Below are 18288 nucleotides of genomic sequence, written 5' to 3' on the forward strand. Positions count from 1 at the left end.
TGCCAAGTTCCCCTTTAACATTCTATGTGCATAACCAACTAATTCGGAAAACATCATTAACAACTAGAGAATGAATCGCTGGCTTTGAAACAGTTTGAATGATGTGGAATATTTGAACTGTTTAACAGGTTACACTACGCTGAATTGCTGACTCTTTAAATAATATTAATAATCTATAAAGGTGGAAGATTTGAAGGTGTGTTGAAGAGCTGTCAATATACTGAATCGCTGGCTTTAATTTATTGGAAGTAACGGAAGGAGTATTGTAGTTGGAAAGGGGCTAATTACTTTGAATAAGACTAAACACTTAAATATATCTCATAAGGTTTAATATTGTTTCCAACTGATTGATTAGACATAAGATGAAAAAGTGTAGTAATGAGTTTGAATACAATGAAACGTAGAGGTAGACAAGTGAGAATCAAATTGCTTTAAAGTTGAATACATGTCAGAATGTGGTCAAGATCTTGAATATTAGAAAGTTAAAGAATACTTCAAAATCTGTCTGTCTATCTGTCTGTCCATCTGTCAATCTCTTTGCTCGTCTGTCATCTCATCTCATTCAGCCGTGTGTTGCCATGGTGATGCTGCCTGCTCCTGTGTGTCTCCTGCCTGAGAGGCTTCATTAGATAGAGATTTTGGCTGAGGCACACCACTCATGTTTGTGTTTCTACGGCCCAGACTGTAACTCCTATCAGCAAAATAGGGATAATATCGGTGAGAAGAGAGCCTGCTGACCACGTGATAAGATTTGAGTCTATAGAGTCCAAAATGTGACCACACTAGCTGTTTTCTCCTATTTATAATGGAAGTAAATGAGGCAGTTGGTCGGTGCTCCTGACGCTTGGAAGCTCATAAAGACGAACCCGTAAGTCAGTTTGCTTCCACAGTCACATGTCTGTGACCGTCACAAGTTTTCCTATACTTTGATGTACAAATTGAGTGAAAAATTTAAGACATCATTTTTATACGATTTTGAATCTTCTGTCCACTCTAGTTATAATGTCCACCACTCTAGCTCTAAACATTCAGTGCAATTACACAGTAATGGAAAAATCGCAGAAGGGCTGAAATCTTCATGAATTTTGAACTGAGAATGTGGCAAAACTATCAAAGGTATAAAAAAGCTGAATTAATGCCAGAAAGTCCAGCTTGTCGTGAATGGACTTCCTGTGTGAATGTATGAATTCATGGGAAGAGGTTGAGGGATGAGGATGAGTGGGTTTGAAGGATTTTCTAATTGACTTCCATCGTAATTCCATTCGTAAAAAAGTTTTTTGTTTTATTGGGATTTGAACGTCAAATAATAGCTTTAGAATTATCCATAAGGAATGAATGGGGTAAAACGTCTTAAAAATTGTAATATTTCAGAAAGTATGAAAAGGTATTAATAAGAAATAGAGCCTACTTGAACTACTTGAGCTGAATGTTTTGACGTTTGAATGAAGTTTCTACGTTGAAAAATGTGGAAGTAGTTAAAAAAAGTAGAAGGACATATGGTTGATGACTTAGCATCCACACCAAATGAGAGAGTTACGGTATCAACAGCCTTCTGGTTCTGCAAAATGCAGCTGTAGGGTACTAAACAGAAGTCAGGATGTGTGTAAAAACACTGACACTGAGGAAGCTTGCTAAGTTACTGTGCTGCAAAGTCAGGAAGCAGAGAACTAGGAGACACTCATCTACATAAAGAGACATAACAATACCCAATATCCTTTTTACGTTTGTCTTGACTTCCCTACAATGTCAATAAACCCCTTTTCAGGAGACATGATTTTTTTGTGCATATGTAACAATGGACATATAGATGCTTACCCTGAGTCTGTACTCTGCTTTGATGATGTTGCAGTTGAGGATGGAGGGCTCCATATCATGGGGGATCGTGATGACTCTTGTGACTTTTTCATTAGCAGAAGGAGGGATTGGCTCTCCCACTTCCTTTAGGAGATCTTTAGTGTTGACTCTTCTCTTCCCTCTTGCAAAGAAGCTGTGTTTTCTGTACACACAGTACTTGGGCTTGATCTCACGGGACGAGTTGTTCTCAATGCAGGCCAGAATTTTTATATCCTCTCCTGCAAAACCGACCAGAAATGTCAAAACAACCCTTACGAGACGAGTAAGTGTCAATATCAATTTTAGGGGCTCTCACCTTGGAAGAAGCCTGTTTTTTCAAGATTCACATCCATGGCTACTGTTCCTGAGGTGAAGACTTTCATTTTCTTATCCTTAGACTCGTGCTGTGGTGTCTGAAATAAGACCAGATTAATTATAATGCAGTACACAACAACAGAGTGAAAAAGACCTATTAATTCAAGTTTCTGATGTGGTAACTGAGCCAATTCAAAGGGTGTATTGCTAATTTTTATCAATTTCAATTTACAGCAACAGCAACACTGAACAGGTTGTGTACATTTTCAAACCTGTGTTTATACAGTGTGGGTTTGCTGAATGCAAATGAATGCAAAAACTCTCTCCTGGAGGCATCTGGAGTTGGGCTGTATTTTGGTCATGCGACTGCTATCGCCAGCCCACACATGTTTTTCCCTGTTGGAATGCCAGGAATGAAGTGGTAACTCAGCACATACCATTAGCCAAGTGTCACGGCTCAGGTCTTCTTTCGTCACAAAGTTGATCTTCGTTGAATCTTTCTTGTCGATCCTCATTGATCTGCTCAGCCTGGCCTCCAGTGAGTACACGATTTTACCAACACAACCAGTGAAGGAGGAGGGAAAACTCCTAAAGCACAAGAGCAGAAGGCAAGAAGAACTCGAAGAACTGACTGGACATTTTTATTTTTTTTGTTATGCATTGCACATACACAAAACCAAACACTCAAATACTTATACAGTTGGTTGATTAAACAACACAGCCTAATTTAAAGTATTGTACAAAAATAAACACATTAAATACATCAAATACATTAAAAGAGTGATTACTTACTGGAACGGGATCTGAAAGGTGAATGGGTAAACATGGCATCCTGGGGCAACGACACTGCTGTCTGGAAAGCAACAGGAAACTATTGGTAGCTGTTGGTGGTTTTACAACCACTACAACTAGCTTGTTGCATGTAAGAGCCTCACCACAGACAGATTTGTGAAATACTTACATGTTTCTCCATTCTGGCTTGTCAGTAGTGTTTGGTTGTCATCTCCTGAAGAAAAATCAACACACTGAATTAACAGCTATTAAACATTTGTTATTGGGCCATTAAACATTGGGTCTAAAAATTGCAATTTTTACGAGCTTAGTATCACATTAGACAAACCACAAGAACACTCGAGAGAGCGCAGACACCGACAGTCACCACTGAGGTGTTTTGTTTTCACAGCTGGTATGTTTTCCTGTATGTTCACACCCCAAAATTTAATGGGTTCCTGTTTGGCACTGCTTTCACCAAGCTTCATTCAATTCAGTTTTTTCATAATCCTGCTGACAAACAGCACCGAAAACATCGACTAACTAATAAGAGCAATATCAATTCTCACAACTGAGAAGCAGGAAATGCTGATCATTTCAACTCTAATCATTTATTTTACAAGCACGCAGCAGATAAAGCAACACTTCGGTTTTCATTTGGCAAGCCTCCTCCACACGTGGCTCACCTGCAGCTGTGAAAGACTGCAAGGGAAGAAATACTAAACGTGACCTATGTTTCTAGGGCGACTACATAAAATATATATACTGCTGACCACGAAGGTCAACAGAGCAGAAACACAGGTCTACAGCCTGTTTGATATATGGAGAGGGAAGCAGACAGAGGCAGGGCAGAGCAAGCTGGTGTGTGTGTGTGTGTAAAAGAGAAGGGGAAAAGCAGATTTAAATATTTCTAAGGTGGAGAGTTAAGCAGAACTAAAATGGTTACATAGGAAATAACCTACTAGTAGAGTTGGGAGGGGTTGCTTTAAAAATGTAATCCGATACAGTTACTAATTACCTGTTCAAACTGCAGTCAGTAACCTAATCCAAGTATCACAATATTACAGGAAGGTAGCACGATTATTTCCCGTTACTTTTGGATTACTTCAACACCAAATATGTGAATAAAAACAAGAGAAAAAAATGTGAATAAAAATTGATGCAAGTGTGTTTTTATAATATATATATATATATATATATATTGCATATATATATTATAAGACAACAAAACCATGTGACCTTTGAAAAGAAAATGGAAACGGAAAAACATGTTTAGCATTAAAAACGTTTCCTCTGCTCTGCATTTTTAGAGAAAAAAATGAAACTCCTGCTAAATAATCCCCATTTTTAACTACATGTCATTGTAATCGGATTACGTGCATTTGTTTAACTTGTCACAGTTTGTTAGATCTCCCTCTCTACGAACACTCGCGCAAGCAAAAGTTGGCGATCTGCCACATAAACACATTCACGTGCCTTCCAACGTGCCAACGTGTTGCGTCATCTGTTCTGCAGGACGTCGAGCCGAGCCGCCTGGAGGACTTTAACCTGCTGATTTAACTCGGGGTTACCGAGGAGGGTCCAGGTAAACGCACTGATTGATTGACAGGCGGTGGTTAAGAGGTCGGTGTCGGCTCAATCTGAAGCTGTGCGCGTTCACAGAAAAAAGGGGGCGTGTTCGGTTATTGCGTAATGGTTCTTGCTCCCCCCAGATGAATGTAGGTTACTGTGACAATATCAGGACGAGAGGAGTCGGAGGAAAGCGTTAACGGACTGATCTCACTGTAGTAGGAGTCAACAATGCCAGGCATGCATTGTAAACAGAGTACATCCATACGTTACGTTACACACTGTCTGTCCCTGCAGGTGTTCTCTTACTGTTTATCTGGGATCACCTGGACACACCTGGCGGGGAGCTGCGCTCTGTGTGCGCTCTTCTAGTTTATCCTTCAACATGGTCACATTATTGTTTTACCTGTACACATTGTACATAAACAAATAGAGTCAATAAGGAAAAGGCTTTCTTAGAGGCTGTTTTGTTTTGAACGTGCGTGGAAGTTTTATTAAAAGCGCTGCAAGTTGTGTTTTGTTAGTAATTTTGCAAAAAGCCAACATCATCATCATCATCCACAGTACTGCACCCCGTCTTCCATATTAAAACTGATTTGTTTCCTGATTTTGTTTGTTTGTTTGTTTGTTTAAGTGACATATATCAGCATGCCGTTGATATCGGAGAGCCTCTATCATGGAAACTTGTGCACAGCAGCCAGTCCATGCAAATAAAAAAGATCAATACTTTGTTTAATTTACCCACTTACCTTTCGCATCCTTGTCTCGGATGAAGTAATGTTTATTGCTGAAGTACTTTTCCTTGGAGTGATAGACGACAGTCGTCTGACCGTGCCTCTCGGTCCACATGACCTCGGCTTTCCCCTTGAATTTAATTAACAGCGAGTTTATTTGGCAGTCTTTGGCCACTTCCAGAGCGACCTGACCAGAGACCCAGTCACCATTGGTAAAGGTGTTTTTCTCATTGATGGGGTTGTAGGTGACTTTGAGGCTCTTTACGGTGCTCGACATGATGCGCAATTAAAGTAAAGTCAGGCTGAGACCGAGGAAATAAGGACCACGTCCCACTTCCGCACTGGGTGTGTCCCATTCCTGAGGTGTACCCTGCTTTCCCTCCTCCCCTAACGCACTTATTTATCCAAAATCCATTCATTATTATTCACCATGGTCACCTTCTCTGTCTTGTGCTTAGATATCTTGGAGAGAAGATGGATGGAAAGAAGGTGAAATCTAATTACTTTTCATAAAGTACCATACTTAAGTACCTTGAATGTGTATTTAAGGTACTTCGGCCCCTATTTTACTTGAGTATTTCTATTATACAACTTTCTTCTTCTCTAGATTTAAATATTGTTGCTACTTTTTACTACACTACATTCATCTTTTAGTTACTAATTTACTTTTCAGATTACAGTTTCATACCCCATATCCATTGAAAGCTATGTATTGACTATATGTATGGATATAGTATAACATATAATATAACTAAATGATTAGATTAGGGTTTTCCTTTATGGGCTCCCACTTCTTAAGATAAATAAACTATAAACCCCAACCCCCCCATTACAGTAAAACACTGAGAGGGACCATTTTACTGCACAATGAGTACTTTATTTTAAAAGTGCACCTTGCTAATACTACTTATATAGGTTACATTTTACTTTTGCATGTAAGACTTTTACTTGTTGGGGCATATTCAAATGCTTTACTTCCACCGCTGGTTATTTTAATTTAGTCACTCCTTTGTCTGAGCCTCAGTTCATTATCAGTTTGCTAAACAATTCTGCATACCATAAAACTAAGGATTTACGCTCCTGAAAGTACAAAATGTTACTCCAACAAGGTAAGATAAGGTGATTACAGAGAGGTAAACATATTGCTGAGTTTTGCCAGACCTTTACTGAACAACATAAAATCATAACCAAATGTTCAATTAAATTATAATCAAAGGACTTTGGTCACAGCACAAACAACAAAGTGGAGGATTATACACTTTAGGTTACATTTGATCATTTACATACACACTTCTTGACTTAGCATTCATCACTCTGCTTCTCACAATATAACCTGACTACCCTGCATTTAGAAATCCCCAGACGATTGGTAGGCGCTCCAAACGTTTGGTAACGTGAGTCTACCTAAATTAGGACCCGCTTCAGATGAGACTTCTGTGAGGTATTGTTAGAGCTATGCTATGCTGCATTCCAGCATGTTTCTTTGGTTAGAAACTGTTTAGCCACCTTTGTGTTTTAGAGTGTTGTCAAAGATCATACAGAAAATATTGCAGTACTATCTGAAACAGGAAAGCTCTGCCTGTTTTTCAACCCGCTCTCTCTGTAGATAAAGACAACTCATACGGTAATGAAAACACAAATCTAGTTTTTCGGTGATTATACACTAATAAAAACCTATGAATACTGTATTCCATAACCACAAATATATCTATATGCTACACAGTGGACCTTTAAGTTACTGTAACAGTCTCCAAGTCTTCTCTCACTAGACACTAATATAAAAAGTGCAGCCTCCTTTCTCCATGAGTTGCTGTGACCTTCACAGAATCACACACAGGGCAAAATCCTGCAGCTTAGAAGGCACTGGTATCTGAAATTATGCAAGGATCCACTATTTGTAAAGTTATTTTGGAAATGTGACATATTTTAACACATGCATACATACATACATAAACACTTCCCTTTACATAGGACAAAAGAGCTATGGAACATAGAGTGCATATAGTGGTGGTTTCCACCAAACACTTTCACTCTGACCAGAATACCAAATACAAATACATTTTAAAAAAGTAAAAAGAAACCCACTGTATTGTGATACATATCCAGTCGTTTGTTCAACTTCCTTCACAGGCCTGTCACTGATATTTATTGCCAAAATCTGTCAGAGGAGGGTACATTCCAAATGCTCCATAAGGAGGTGGGGCATCCAAAGGTTGAGGTGCTGTTGGTACCACTGTTGGTTGCGGTGGTACGCCCCATGCTGGTGGTTCTGTGTTCCCAAATGGTTCAAATCCAAAGCCAGAAGCAGCAGGTGGTGGTGCCATAGCAGGAGCCTGAGCGGCCGGCAGGATGACTATGGGAAATTTGATCTCTGGGTCTAAGGCATATTTGACATCGAGGTAGACCTGTGGAAAACACCACTGATGTTATATTGTTAGATTTTATTTCTTCTTCTTCACCAGAGTTATACAACAGTATTACAGTAGTATTAATATTTTAATTAACGTCACTAAATACCACATGTGCCACGTTTCCCTGCAAAAGCTCGGATTGATGGAGAAATCATATGTGGAAAAAGCTGTAGATGAATCAGCAATGCCAGATGGTAAGATGAGAAAATAAAGCTCAGTCCTATGATTAAAACACATACATTAAGTTTAAAACGCACATAACTACTACATTTCAGTATATGCCTTCCTCTAATTGTGGATATATATTACTCGCTACCAGCCTCTGTTGGTACGCTGTTTTATTTTAGTGGGAGGTAAGCGCTGGTTTGTGGATCAAATAACCCAAATTAAACACTGACTCATAACACTGTTAATTAATCACACGACACAGTTTGCTGGTTGCTGTTGGGTGCTGGAGAGAGCGAACCTACCACCCGCACACACGTCAGCCTATTCATGAGGTCGTTTGCATTGACCATTTATGGATGGATGGATTTCAGGATGGAATCTAGGCTGACTTTTATAATTGAGGCCCCTGGTCACATTAATCCTTACCCTCACTCTGTACTCTGCCTTGAGGATGCTGCAGTTGAGGATGGAGGGCTCCATATCATGGGGGATGGTGATGACTCTTGAGACCTTTACACTAGCAGAAGGAGGGATAGGCTCTCCCACTTCTTTTAAGAGGTCTTTAGTATCAAGTCTTCTCCTCCCTCTTGCAAAGAAGCTGTGCTTTCTGTACACACAGTACTTGGGCCTGATTTCACGGGACGAGTTGTTCTCAATGCAGGCCAGAACCTTTATTCCCTCTCCTGCAAAACAGACCAGAAATGTCCAAACAATCCTTGATACGAGAATAATACGTGTCAATATCATTTCTCACCTTGGAAGTAACCTGTCTTTTCAATGTCCACGTCCATGGCTACTGTTCCTGAGGAGAACATTTTAATTTCCTTATCCTTACACTCGTGCTGTGGTGTCTGAAAGGAGACCAGATTAATTATAATGCAATACACTTAAACAACAACAGAGAGAAAAGAAAACACTTAACCTATCAAATGTCTGGTGCCCGCTGTGCTAACTGAGCCAATTCAACAGCTCAACAAGGAGTTTTTAGCTGCTTATGGAACAGTGTTAATTTAATACTGATGCCTCTATATGACCTATATTAACCAACAAGACCATCAGCGAGAAGACTGCGTATTTCTATATAGTTATTTTTAATACCCTAAAAATCAGACAAAACAAGCTGATGGAAACACTACCACATTCGTCCACAGGGGGTTCCAGAATCAAGATGAAAGGTCCTTGTAGCTGCTTTTAAATAACCATTAGATAATACCTCTACAAGGGACACAAAAAAATATCAACCATTTCAATTTCAGTGTATGGGCTAAAAGTGTTTCACCAACAACCCTGATTTGGTTGTGTGTATCTTTAAAGCTGTGTTTACACAGCGTGGGTTTGCCAAATGCAAATACGGAAATCATATCCACTTTGGGTATTAAGCGCACCTCCTTAGGTACTCCAGAAGGGCTGTATTGTAGTCATTCACCGGCTGTCACCACCTCAAAGACTTTTTTCCCTGTTGGAATGCCAGGAATGAAGACGTAACTCGGCACATACTGTTAGTTCAGGATCACTGCACATGTCTTCTCTCGTCACAAAGTTAATCTTCGTTGAATCTTTCTTATCGATCCTCATTGATCTGCTCAGCCTGGCTTTCAGCGAGTACACAATTTTACCAGCAGAGCCCTTGAAGGAGGAGGGCATATTTCTAAAGCACAAGCGGAAAGCCAGAAGAACACGAGGAACTGATTAGACATTTTTTAAGCACTGCACATACACTAAGTAAGCACTCAAATGAATTAGTGGGTCTAGAAAATAACACAACGAAATGTATTCTATCAAAAGAAACTACAGTTGCAAAACCTGTGGTTGAATATATTAAGATGGCTTTTTGTTAGATAATATACAAGTAGGCCTACGATATTAAAATAAAGTCTGGAGAAGATAACGGTTTGTCCAATTCATTATGGAACTATTAAAGGTGGAGTGTGTAACATTTAGGACGATCTAATAGCAGAAATTAAATATATTCAAAGGTATTTGTTCATCAGTGTATACCTAAATATAGCATTTGTTACCTTAGAATGAGACGTTTTTATTTATTTTTTTATCAACACTCGCCTTCCATGGAGTCCGCCATTTTGAATTGCCATATATCCACAGTAAGCCCAGAACTGACAAACCAAACACTGGCTGTAGATAGGGCCTTTTGTGTTTTTTGCGAGTCCCATGGCCACCGTAGTTTCTCCTACACACTTCACAGCCGTGTCTATAAATATTGTGGTATTCAGTTCCCTGCTATAAACTTCACTGCTGGACGCCACAAAATCCCACACAGCTTTAAAAGATTTAAATTACTTACTCCCCGGGGATCTGAAAGGTGAACGGGTAAACATGGCATCCTGGGGCCACAACACTGCTGTCTGGAAAGCAACATGAAGCTTAAAGGCTAAAGTAAAGAAGATGTTTACAACCAAGTTTTCAGGTGTGAACTACAGCTCTTTGGATGTAAGGGCCTCGCCACAGACAGAATTACAAAATACTCACATGTTTCTCCATCCTGGCTTGTCAGTAGTGTTTGGTTGTCATCTCCTGGAGAGAGAAAAAAGCACACCAAATTAACAGCAATGAACATTTGTTGCTTAAGTATTTAAACATCAGCCCTAAAAATTTTAGAAATTAGTTAAAAGGGCCCATCGCAATTTCTGTAAAATGAACCTAAAAAGAAGTTCAGTGTATATCACATTATAAAATGAAACAGAATATTCTCTGGTATTAGCTGGAACCAGGTCATATTATCATGATAAAATGCCGTAAACATTCCCTGTTGTTTTTCTCATCAATTAATCATTACCAATCATGTATTAACAACATTTGATGAAATCCTATGTTCAATATTTTGTTTTAGCTTTTTACACAGTTTACACAGAACACACTGCAATCTGTCATCTGTTTTGGATGAAACTTTGCATGCACACCAACCAACTCTGTGTGAGCATCTCTGCATCCACATTACAGCTGATTTGTTTCCTGTATCAGGCTACTATTGTTTTTAAATTGGATCTATGTATTTATGCAACGCCTTTAAGTGAACATGCTGTTCTTTTCTGCACAATTAAACGATTTTTTTATTCACTTTACCTACCTTTGAAATCTTTGTCTGCAATAAAGTAATGTTTAATGCTAAAGTACTTGTCCTTGGCGTAGTACGCGACAGTAACTTGCCCGTAGGTCTCGGTCCACAGGACACGGGCTTTCCCCTTGAACTGAATCAACAGGGACTTTATGTGGCACTCTTTGGCGACTTCCAGTGTGACCTGACCCGAAACGCAGTCGCCGCTGGTGAACGTGTTTTCCTCATTCACCGGGTTATAAGTAACTTTGAGGCTCTTTACGGTGCTCAACATGATGCGTAGAGGTTACGGAAAAGGTAGAGATAAACTTAAAAACTCACAACAAAGAAAAAAGCTCTATCTTTTACGGAGAGTGGGTCCAGGGGCGCCGTGTTTTGGGTATTCGTGAGAAAGTAAGGACCGGGGCATGAGACTGACAAGGGTCCTAAAAATGATAAGAACATAGGGTTAGCTTAGGTTTTTTTCCCCGATATTAAATCATTAACCCATCCTCATTAATAGAATACTGTATTAACATTGTTACAAGGGTACTGATAAAACTAACGGGTTATTTAAATGTTCTTGTTTGCGGCGAAACTGTAAACACCCCCCTCCGTATTTACAAGAAATGGTTCGGTCCTGCCCCCAAAAACTTGATCTAATGATGGGAATGTTAGTCCTTATTCAGTGATCCAGGTTTTTGGCTCAGCTCAGCAATAAGAACCGGCTCTGTCGGCTCTCAATGGGATCTTCATTTCGTGCCACCACTTGCCCTGTAATTCAGCCAAAGTTAGCAATGTTTTGACCCATGATTGGTGTACACATAACCTACGTTAGGCTTTATCACTTCAATTATTCAGTGTAACGCCATAATTTGGTGCATAAATAAAGTATAAACGTAACAAACTATTGCACATGTGTATTTAAAATGTTTAAAAAAAAATGTTTAAAATGTTATACCAGTTTAACATGTTCATGTTGTTACCAAAGTGAAACATTTCTGGATTGTATTTAACCTTTACCCATTACCTTATGGGCTCATCTTATTTTTCTGTCTTTTATTCATTTATTTTAAAAAAGAATGAAAAAAAACTGCTCTCAGCTCTTAGCTTTTACTAATAAAATACAAATATAGACCCTGTGGAGTATATGTTTAAAGCATAACCTTTTTCAGAAGATTGTTTAAGTAGGGTTAAGGATTTTTTTATACCTAAAAAGTGTTTCGCAAAAAAAAGTTGCTGCATAATGCACTTTATAAATTCCTTCCATCCACTTTCTTCACGAGCATGATCTTTATCACCTTAAATGTCAAAGCTGTCTCACATGAAATCAGCAGACACAAGACACACCCTCCAGCCCACTTTTGATCATAAAGGTCATTATCTTATTTTCCTATGAACAATGATTACAACCAGCTTGTGACTTATTCAGATTTTATTTTCCAGTGGAAAGAAAGTACACATGTCAAACGTTCAGGCTCACTGGTGACAATAGAGTATGGCAACATCTTGTGACCAAGTGCATCTCGTGACTGATCTCTATCTCGTGGAATTTTTCCATACGGGATTTTTACTATTCCAGTTCCATTTCTACACAGAGATATAAGGAGAGTAAGGGATTAAAAAGTACGCAGTATCTCTTTTAGAGTGCTCCTGTTTGTCAGATCCTCTTTTTCCACGGTTCTGATTTACATATACTGTAGCTGGTGGCAAAGAGGTTAGATTACATATTCAGAAATCCATCTGTTACAAAGTTATTATAGTTTTGAAAGTACACATTTGTCATGTAAGTATTCTGTTGTCAGACACCAGAAATACTGAAAACTGCATTTTCTCTGTGGTAAAGTAGATTATGCTAATTTATATTTATTGCTTATTTAAGCATATCTAAATCCACATTCTTTGTGGCATAATCTACAACGACAAAACCATGAGATCAAGTGTAGTAATTTACTGGCCATGTAGTCATAGTCATCATACAGGAGCTGATCAATGCCCCTCGTTCCTTAATTTATTAAATTGAAATCATTCTTATAAATATTCTAAATATTTAAAAAAAGACATTGTTTCAGTGTCACCATTCTTGCCATTTTACCTGGACAACAAGGATTAAGCACAAATGTGTTATACTACTATACTATACCTTGTTGCAGTAATTCCTAATTTAGAGTCATGTCTCATACTGTGAATTTAAAAAGAGCACTGTGCCCTCTAAATTTATTTTGAGCTTCTTCCATTGAAATCCATCAAAGAGGGGTACATCCCATAAGTCCCATAGGGTGGAGGTGGAGCAGAAGGGCCTGAGGCAGTTGGATTTTGTAGGAAGCTTGCTCCTCCTGGCATGTCTGAGCTTGCAAATGCTTCAAATCCAAAGGTAGGATAAGCAGGCACATCCTCCCCATCAGGCTCCTGTAGAGCCGGCAGAACGACGATGGGGAACTTGATCTCTGGGTCTGAAGCGTATTTGACATCCAGATAGACCTGTGGTTTGAGACCTAGTCAGCACTTGTCATAATGATCGTCCAGCCCAGTTGACATAAAGACATAGTGATATGTTTTGGGAAGAAAGATACGCACCCTGAGCCTGTACTCTGCTTTGAGGACCCTGCAGTTTAAGATGGACATACCCGTGGTGGGAGGGATGGTGATGATCCTGGTGACGGTCTGACCTGCAGATGGCGGGATGGCGTCGCCCACCTCTTTCAGGATGTCTTTGGTTTCAACTCTCCTCTTCCCCTTTGCAAAGTAACTGTACTTCCTATACAAACAGTACTTGGGCCTAATCTCACGAGATGATTTGTTATGAATGGAGGCCACAACCTTTATTCCTTCTCCTGCAAAACAGAGCAGCACTTATTACACAATGGTTGTAATCACAAAACATGCTCTCTTAAATATGATCACGCCTCTTACTCTCTTAAAGGTCCAGTGTGTAGCATTTTGGAGTATCTTTTGGCATTCATGGTATATGATATTCATAGGTATGTTTTTATGAGTGTACAGTCACCTGAAAATAGAAATTGTTAGAATAAGCTGTCTTTATCTACAAAGGGAGCGGATCCTCTTTTTATGGAGTCCGCCATGTTAAACTACCATGTTTCTACAGTAGCTCAGCTTTCGATCTTAACTTTGCTTACAATAGCCACCATAAGCATAACGTGATATTTATTTTTTCAAAAGTTATATTCTAGATTTGAATACAAAGCTTGACAATTATTTTCAAATTACATTTCTGAAATTGCTCGGTGTGTTCTGAAGGACCAATACCTTCAACCTAGAGAAGATATTATCTCAGGTCTCATTTGTTGTTGTCTTATCTTTAGACCATAAAACATTTCCATGAGCAAAGGGACTTTGAGCTACACATGGTTCAACTGTGAACCCACTGTTAAGATAATCAGTGAAATTAATGTATAATTCAATAAAATTACCTTGGTGGAATCCTGTCCGGTTAATATTTACATCCATGCCTACGGCTCCCGATGTAAAGAGCTTCATTTTCTTCTCTGTGTTACTGTGCTGTGGAGTCTGACAGGAAAATGACAAATTAGTTAGAGATAGTGTTACTTATCATTACTGCAGTGTCAAAACCAACACACAGTGTGTGTGTGTGTGTTGTAAGGTGGGTACCATCAGTGATGGATCACTCTTTAGGTTCCCATTATGGACGAGGGTGAACTTCGCCTTAGCTTTGCTGTCTATTCTCATTGACCTGCTCAGTTTTGCTTCCAGTGTGTACACAATCTTTCCTCTTGAGTTTTTGAAGGACGATGGTAGGTCTCTGCAAGAGGTGACAATGTGTTAAAAAAATGGAGTGGATGTGACAGTAAGGTCGCATTCATACTGCAGGCCAAAGTGAACCAAATCAGATTTATTTTGCTCATATATGACTCAAATTATTGTGAAAAGCACAAATCACATGGAATCTGATCTTTTCCATTCTAATTCGGGCCACTTTCATATGTGGTCCAAATCAGATACAGGTCTGATATGTATCTATATATATGACTTTTACATCACTCATCAAGATTTCAGGACCATGACCTGTTCACAATGGAATCTGATATGGGCCACATTAAAAAAAATAAGATTGAAGACTGAATCAGAATTGAGCACTAAGGCTTGCAGTGTGAACATACAGTAGCTCTTTCAGTAGCAGTATATTTAGATTGTCGAGCAAAGCATCAAGAGGAACTACATTATATAGCTACTTATGCCAAAAAATAAAGAACAAAATGAAACGTGGTCATGTTTAAAGACATTTAAAGGTAATATTAAGTGTTGATTAGGCTAATTACTCACTGTGCAGGGATCAGAAAGGTGAATGGGTACACATGGCAGCCCCGGTAAACAAGATCGTCTGAAAGGCAGTAAAGTTATATTTAATTTGACCTCCATCACTCGTTGAGGTTGAGGTTGAATTAAGACATGTGTAGCTTAGACTAACTCTTGTCAGCAGAGTTGTCCACTTTCACTGGCCAAAGTCAAAAACCAGGAAGAAAGAAGTGGGAGAAAATCTAAGAACAAGCTTCATGTGATATCCTGTGTTTACTGTCAGTGTGAGTGGGTCACAAAGACACAAACATCAGACTTGAATGTTAGGTCATTGTGTCTTGATTTTTCTAAAATCCTGCAGTACATAGAAATGTTTAAATGCAGATTGTGGCATTTATGTAACCTCATGTATATCCTTAAATCTAGAAACAATGCCCCAAAAGTATATCATGCTGCGTATCATGTTTTTATGCAAATACATTTAATGCTGGACAAAAACAGTGTAGGTGACAAAAGACAAACAGTCCTAAAACAATTGATAGCATACTGTATGTAAAAAGAGTTCCACAATTAAATGAATTAATTAATCTGATTACAATAGGTTGTTTCAAATTGAATGACATAAGTAGATGACTTACCCCGGCCCTCCACAATGATAAACTGCTTGATACTGAAGTACTTGTCCTTGGCATGGTACCTTACAGTTGTTCTTCCATAATTTTCAGTCCAACTGACTTCTGCTTTTCCCTTCAGCTTTACACTGAGTGAATCTATTTTACATTCTTTTTCCAGTTCCAATGTAATCTGTCCTGTGATTTGATTGCCACTGGCGAAAATATTGCTCTTGTTAATGGGATTATATCCCACTGAAAAGCTCTTTACATTATTCGACATGATATTTTGTGTGACCGCCAAGCAAAGCTATAAGTACAAAGTAAGTGGCGGGAGAGATTGTGAAGACGGAGATTTTATATGTTGTCAGGTGTGTCGCTACATGGAGACACTTTGGTTTAGCTAATAATTAAACCATAATACTTCAATAAATCTTGCTTACTTGTAAGAAACAGATTGATAGATGCAAAACAAAGAATTATTGGCTCTAGAATATAAAATAATGTTTTGGGGAAAGGAAATTGGTGTAAATAGAATATTACATACATGCTTCTTGCATAAATAAATGCAGTGGTTAAACACCACCATTTAATGAATGAGCTCATTCTGTATGTAAGTGCTGTCAGCTTTACCGGTAGCATATGTTACTACAGGCAGCTGCTACTCATGTGGGTGTGTCTAAAACCTGTCAAACACAATAGGGATCATGCAGGCAAACATGTTGCTGGAAATAATGAGTATATGGAATCCAGGGAAAGTACACCTAAAGTCTAAAGGTGTGAGAATAACGTGCTTGAAAGCACCATACAGAAATGGGTGTATCTTATTCTAGTAAAATGTTTGTAAGTCATACATTGCTTCACCGGTAAAAGAAGTTAATAATTACAACAAACAGATTTTATTTCCATCTTGTGTCAGTGCCCTACACACTATATCATAACTCATATTATAGTTGAGTATATTTCCTATTATAGTACAATATAAAATTTAATGTCAAAGCCCATAGCCTGAATGGACAATATATAGTAATATAGTAATTTAGATGTATTCCCCAGGTGAAACACATTTGTATCTGCTGGTATTTTGTCATGTAAAAAGCCAAAAAGAGCTTGTTAAAATAGAAAGTCCATAGCATAGGGATATCAGTCCTTAAAGCTGTCATGAAAACAGCTGTGAGTATGTGGCCAGCTGTCAAGGTATCACCAGTCAAAGAGTCACCTTGCACAACAGATGATTTTTTACTTTCTTCACCTTTGACAGTGACGTCCTTGTTATTTGCTGGGGTTGATATGATCATACACATCATCCACTACGTGAAACGTGTAGTTTTCAGCACCCATTTGACAGGTTTATGGCACTTTGTCAAAGATAGAGAAAAAATTATGATACAGCTCCTCACACTGTAACCCTATGTGTTGCTGCCCCCCATAGGAAACTATATGCACTGCACCATATTTACAGCCAAAACATGGCTGTAAAAAGGGCAAAATCAATATGTTTTTAGAAGATTAAAAAAATAATAAAAAAAACACACCTCACATAAAGCATAACATTTTAATTCCACTTTATTTAAACATTATTCTACTATCCTACTACAGAGGGTACAATTCTGTAAATTGGTTACAACCACATTCAAACATAACTTTTTACACAAAAGCAATATGAAAGGCCTGAGACAATGTGAACCCACATTTGGATGAAATAATGAAACTTTAAACAAAAGTCTGTAAACAGGGTTAGATGTGCAGAGCTGAGAATATTAACATACTGGCTTGCTCAGAGTCAGTGCCTGGCTGAATAAAGAGACGGCTCTACTCCAGGAAATTAAGCTGATGGTGTTCAAAATGATACGTAATTAGGCTAAAAAGAGTGAATTACGTTTACACGGCACTTGCAGCGTCGGCCCTGCTGAAGGGACCAAAATAAGTAATTTAGTGCACTGTATTGAACCTGTTCAGCCGAGCATTGAGCTGTTTGCACGGTAGCTCTCCGTAATCATCATTTACTTTTATTGCGCCCAAACTTCTAATCTAGTCACATTACTTCTTTACACAGTATACTTAAAAAACAGTGCGTATGCCATAACAACAGTTGATACGTTTATTCAAATAATATCCAAAAGTCCAAAAGGACTTTTTACAATGCATTTACAATGAAGCAGGTTCCTTATCTCAGACAATCCCTTGAAGATCCAGAAGGGATTTCAGTAACATAATTTCTATTCAGGCAAGAACAACAGAATCTTATCTGAACATTAACAGTGGACACTGAAGAGGCCTGTCAATAATAAAGATCTTTGGTATGGCATAAGGGTGATAACATTCAAAGCGTACCATATCTTCCCCACATGCTTCAATTTACTCAATCCTAAACTGAAATAGAATCCACAGTGAACAGTACACACTCTGAAAAGTGAATTAAGGCAGTACGATGCTTTAACTTTATCCTAATGTTAGAACACAATATATATATATTATATATATTATATATATTATATATTATATGTGTGATTTAAAACGGACAAACTTTAAATCAGAGCCGAACGCTG

The 18288-nt window shown here is 38.5% G+C and overlaps 3 protein-coding genes across 3 annotated transcripts in view; all 3 read right to left on the reverse strand.

Moving 5' to 3' along the window:
* The window catches only part of LOC118325656 (arrestin domain-containing protein 3-like), a 6778-nt gene extending 1241 nt beyond the window's left edge, over positions 1 to 5537 (reverse strand). The window contains exons 1-6 of the mRNA XM_035658411.1: positions 5238 to 5537; positions 3110 to 3154; positions 2941 to 3001; positions 2586 to 2736; positions 2150 to 2246; positions 1816 to 2072 (exon numbers count right to left, since the gene is read on the reverse strand). Of these exons, the coding sequence (XP_035514304.1) occupies positions 1816 to 2072; positions 2150 to 2246; positions 2586 to 2736; positions 2941 to 3001; positions 3110 to 3154; positions 5238 to 5499 (873 nt within the window). The 5' untranslated portion in view covers positions 5500 to 5537. The remainder of the gene's footprint in view (positions 1 to 1815; positions 2073 to 2149; positions 2247 to 2585; positions 2737 to 2940; positions 3002 to 3109; positions 3155 to 5237) is intronic.
* Positions 5538 to 6088: 551 nt separating this feature from the next.
* Positions 6089 to 11283, reverse strand: LOC118325655 (arrestin domain-containing protein 3-like). Its single transcript, XM_035658410.1, has 7 exons — positions 10887 to 11283; positions 10289 to 10333; positions 10104 to 10164; positions 9299 to 9449; positions 8556 to 8652; positions 8228 to 8484; positions 6089 to 7627 (listed from the first exon to the last, which is right to left on the reverse strand). The coding sequence occupies exons 1-7, from the start codon at positions 11146 to 11148 to the stop codon at positions 7358 to 7360; spliced, it is 1143 nt and encodes a 380-aa protein (XP_035514303.1). The 5' UTR covers positions 11149 to 11283; the 3' UTR covers positions 6089 to 7357.
* Positions 11284 to 12305: 1022 nt separating this feature from the next.
* Positions 12306 to 16024, reverse strand: LOC118325423 (arrestin domain-containing protein 2-like). The gene is made up of 6 exons (XM_035658101.1): positions 15725 to 16024; positions 15156 to 15213; positions 14484 to 14634; positions 14285 to 14381; positions 13431 to 13687; positions 12306 to 13334 (listed from the first exon to the last, which is right to left on the reverse strand). The coding sequence occupies exons 1-6, from the start codon at positions 16020 to 16022 to the stop codon at positions 13071 to 13073; spliced, it is 1125 nt and encodes a 374-aa protein (XP_035513994.1). The 5' UTR covers positions 16023 to 16024; the 3' UTR covers positions 12306 to 13070.
* Between the last annotated feature and the right edge of the window lie 2264 nt (positions 16025 to 18288).

Source organism: Morone saxatilis, unplaced genomic scaffold, assembly GCF_004916995.1.
Source record: "Morone saxatilis isolate NCDOM2014 unplaced genomic scaffold, NCSU_SB_2.0 Contig16, whole genome shotgun sequence".
NCBI lineage: Eukaryota > Metazoa > Chordata > Actinopteri > Moronidae > Morone > Morone saxatilis.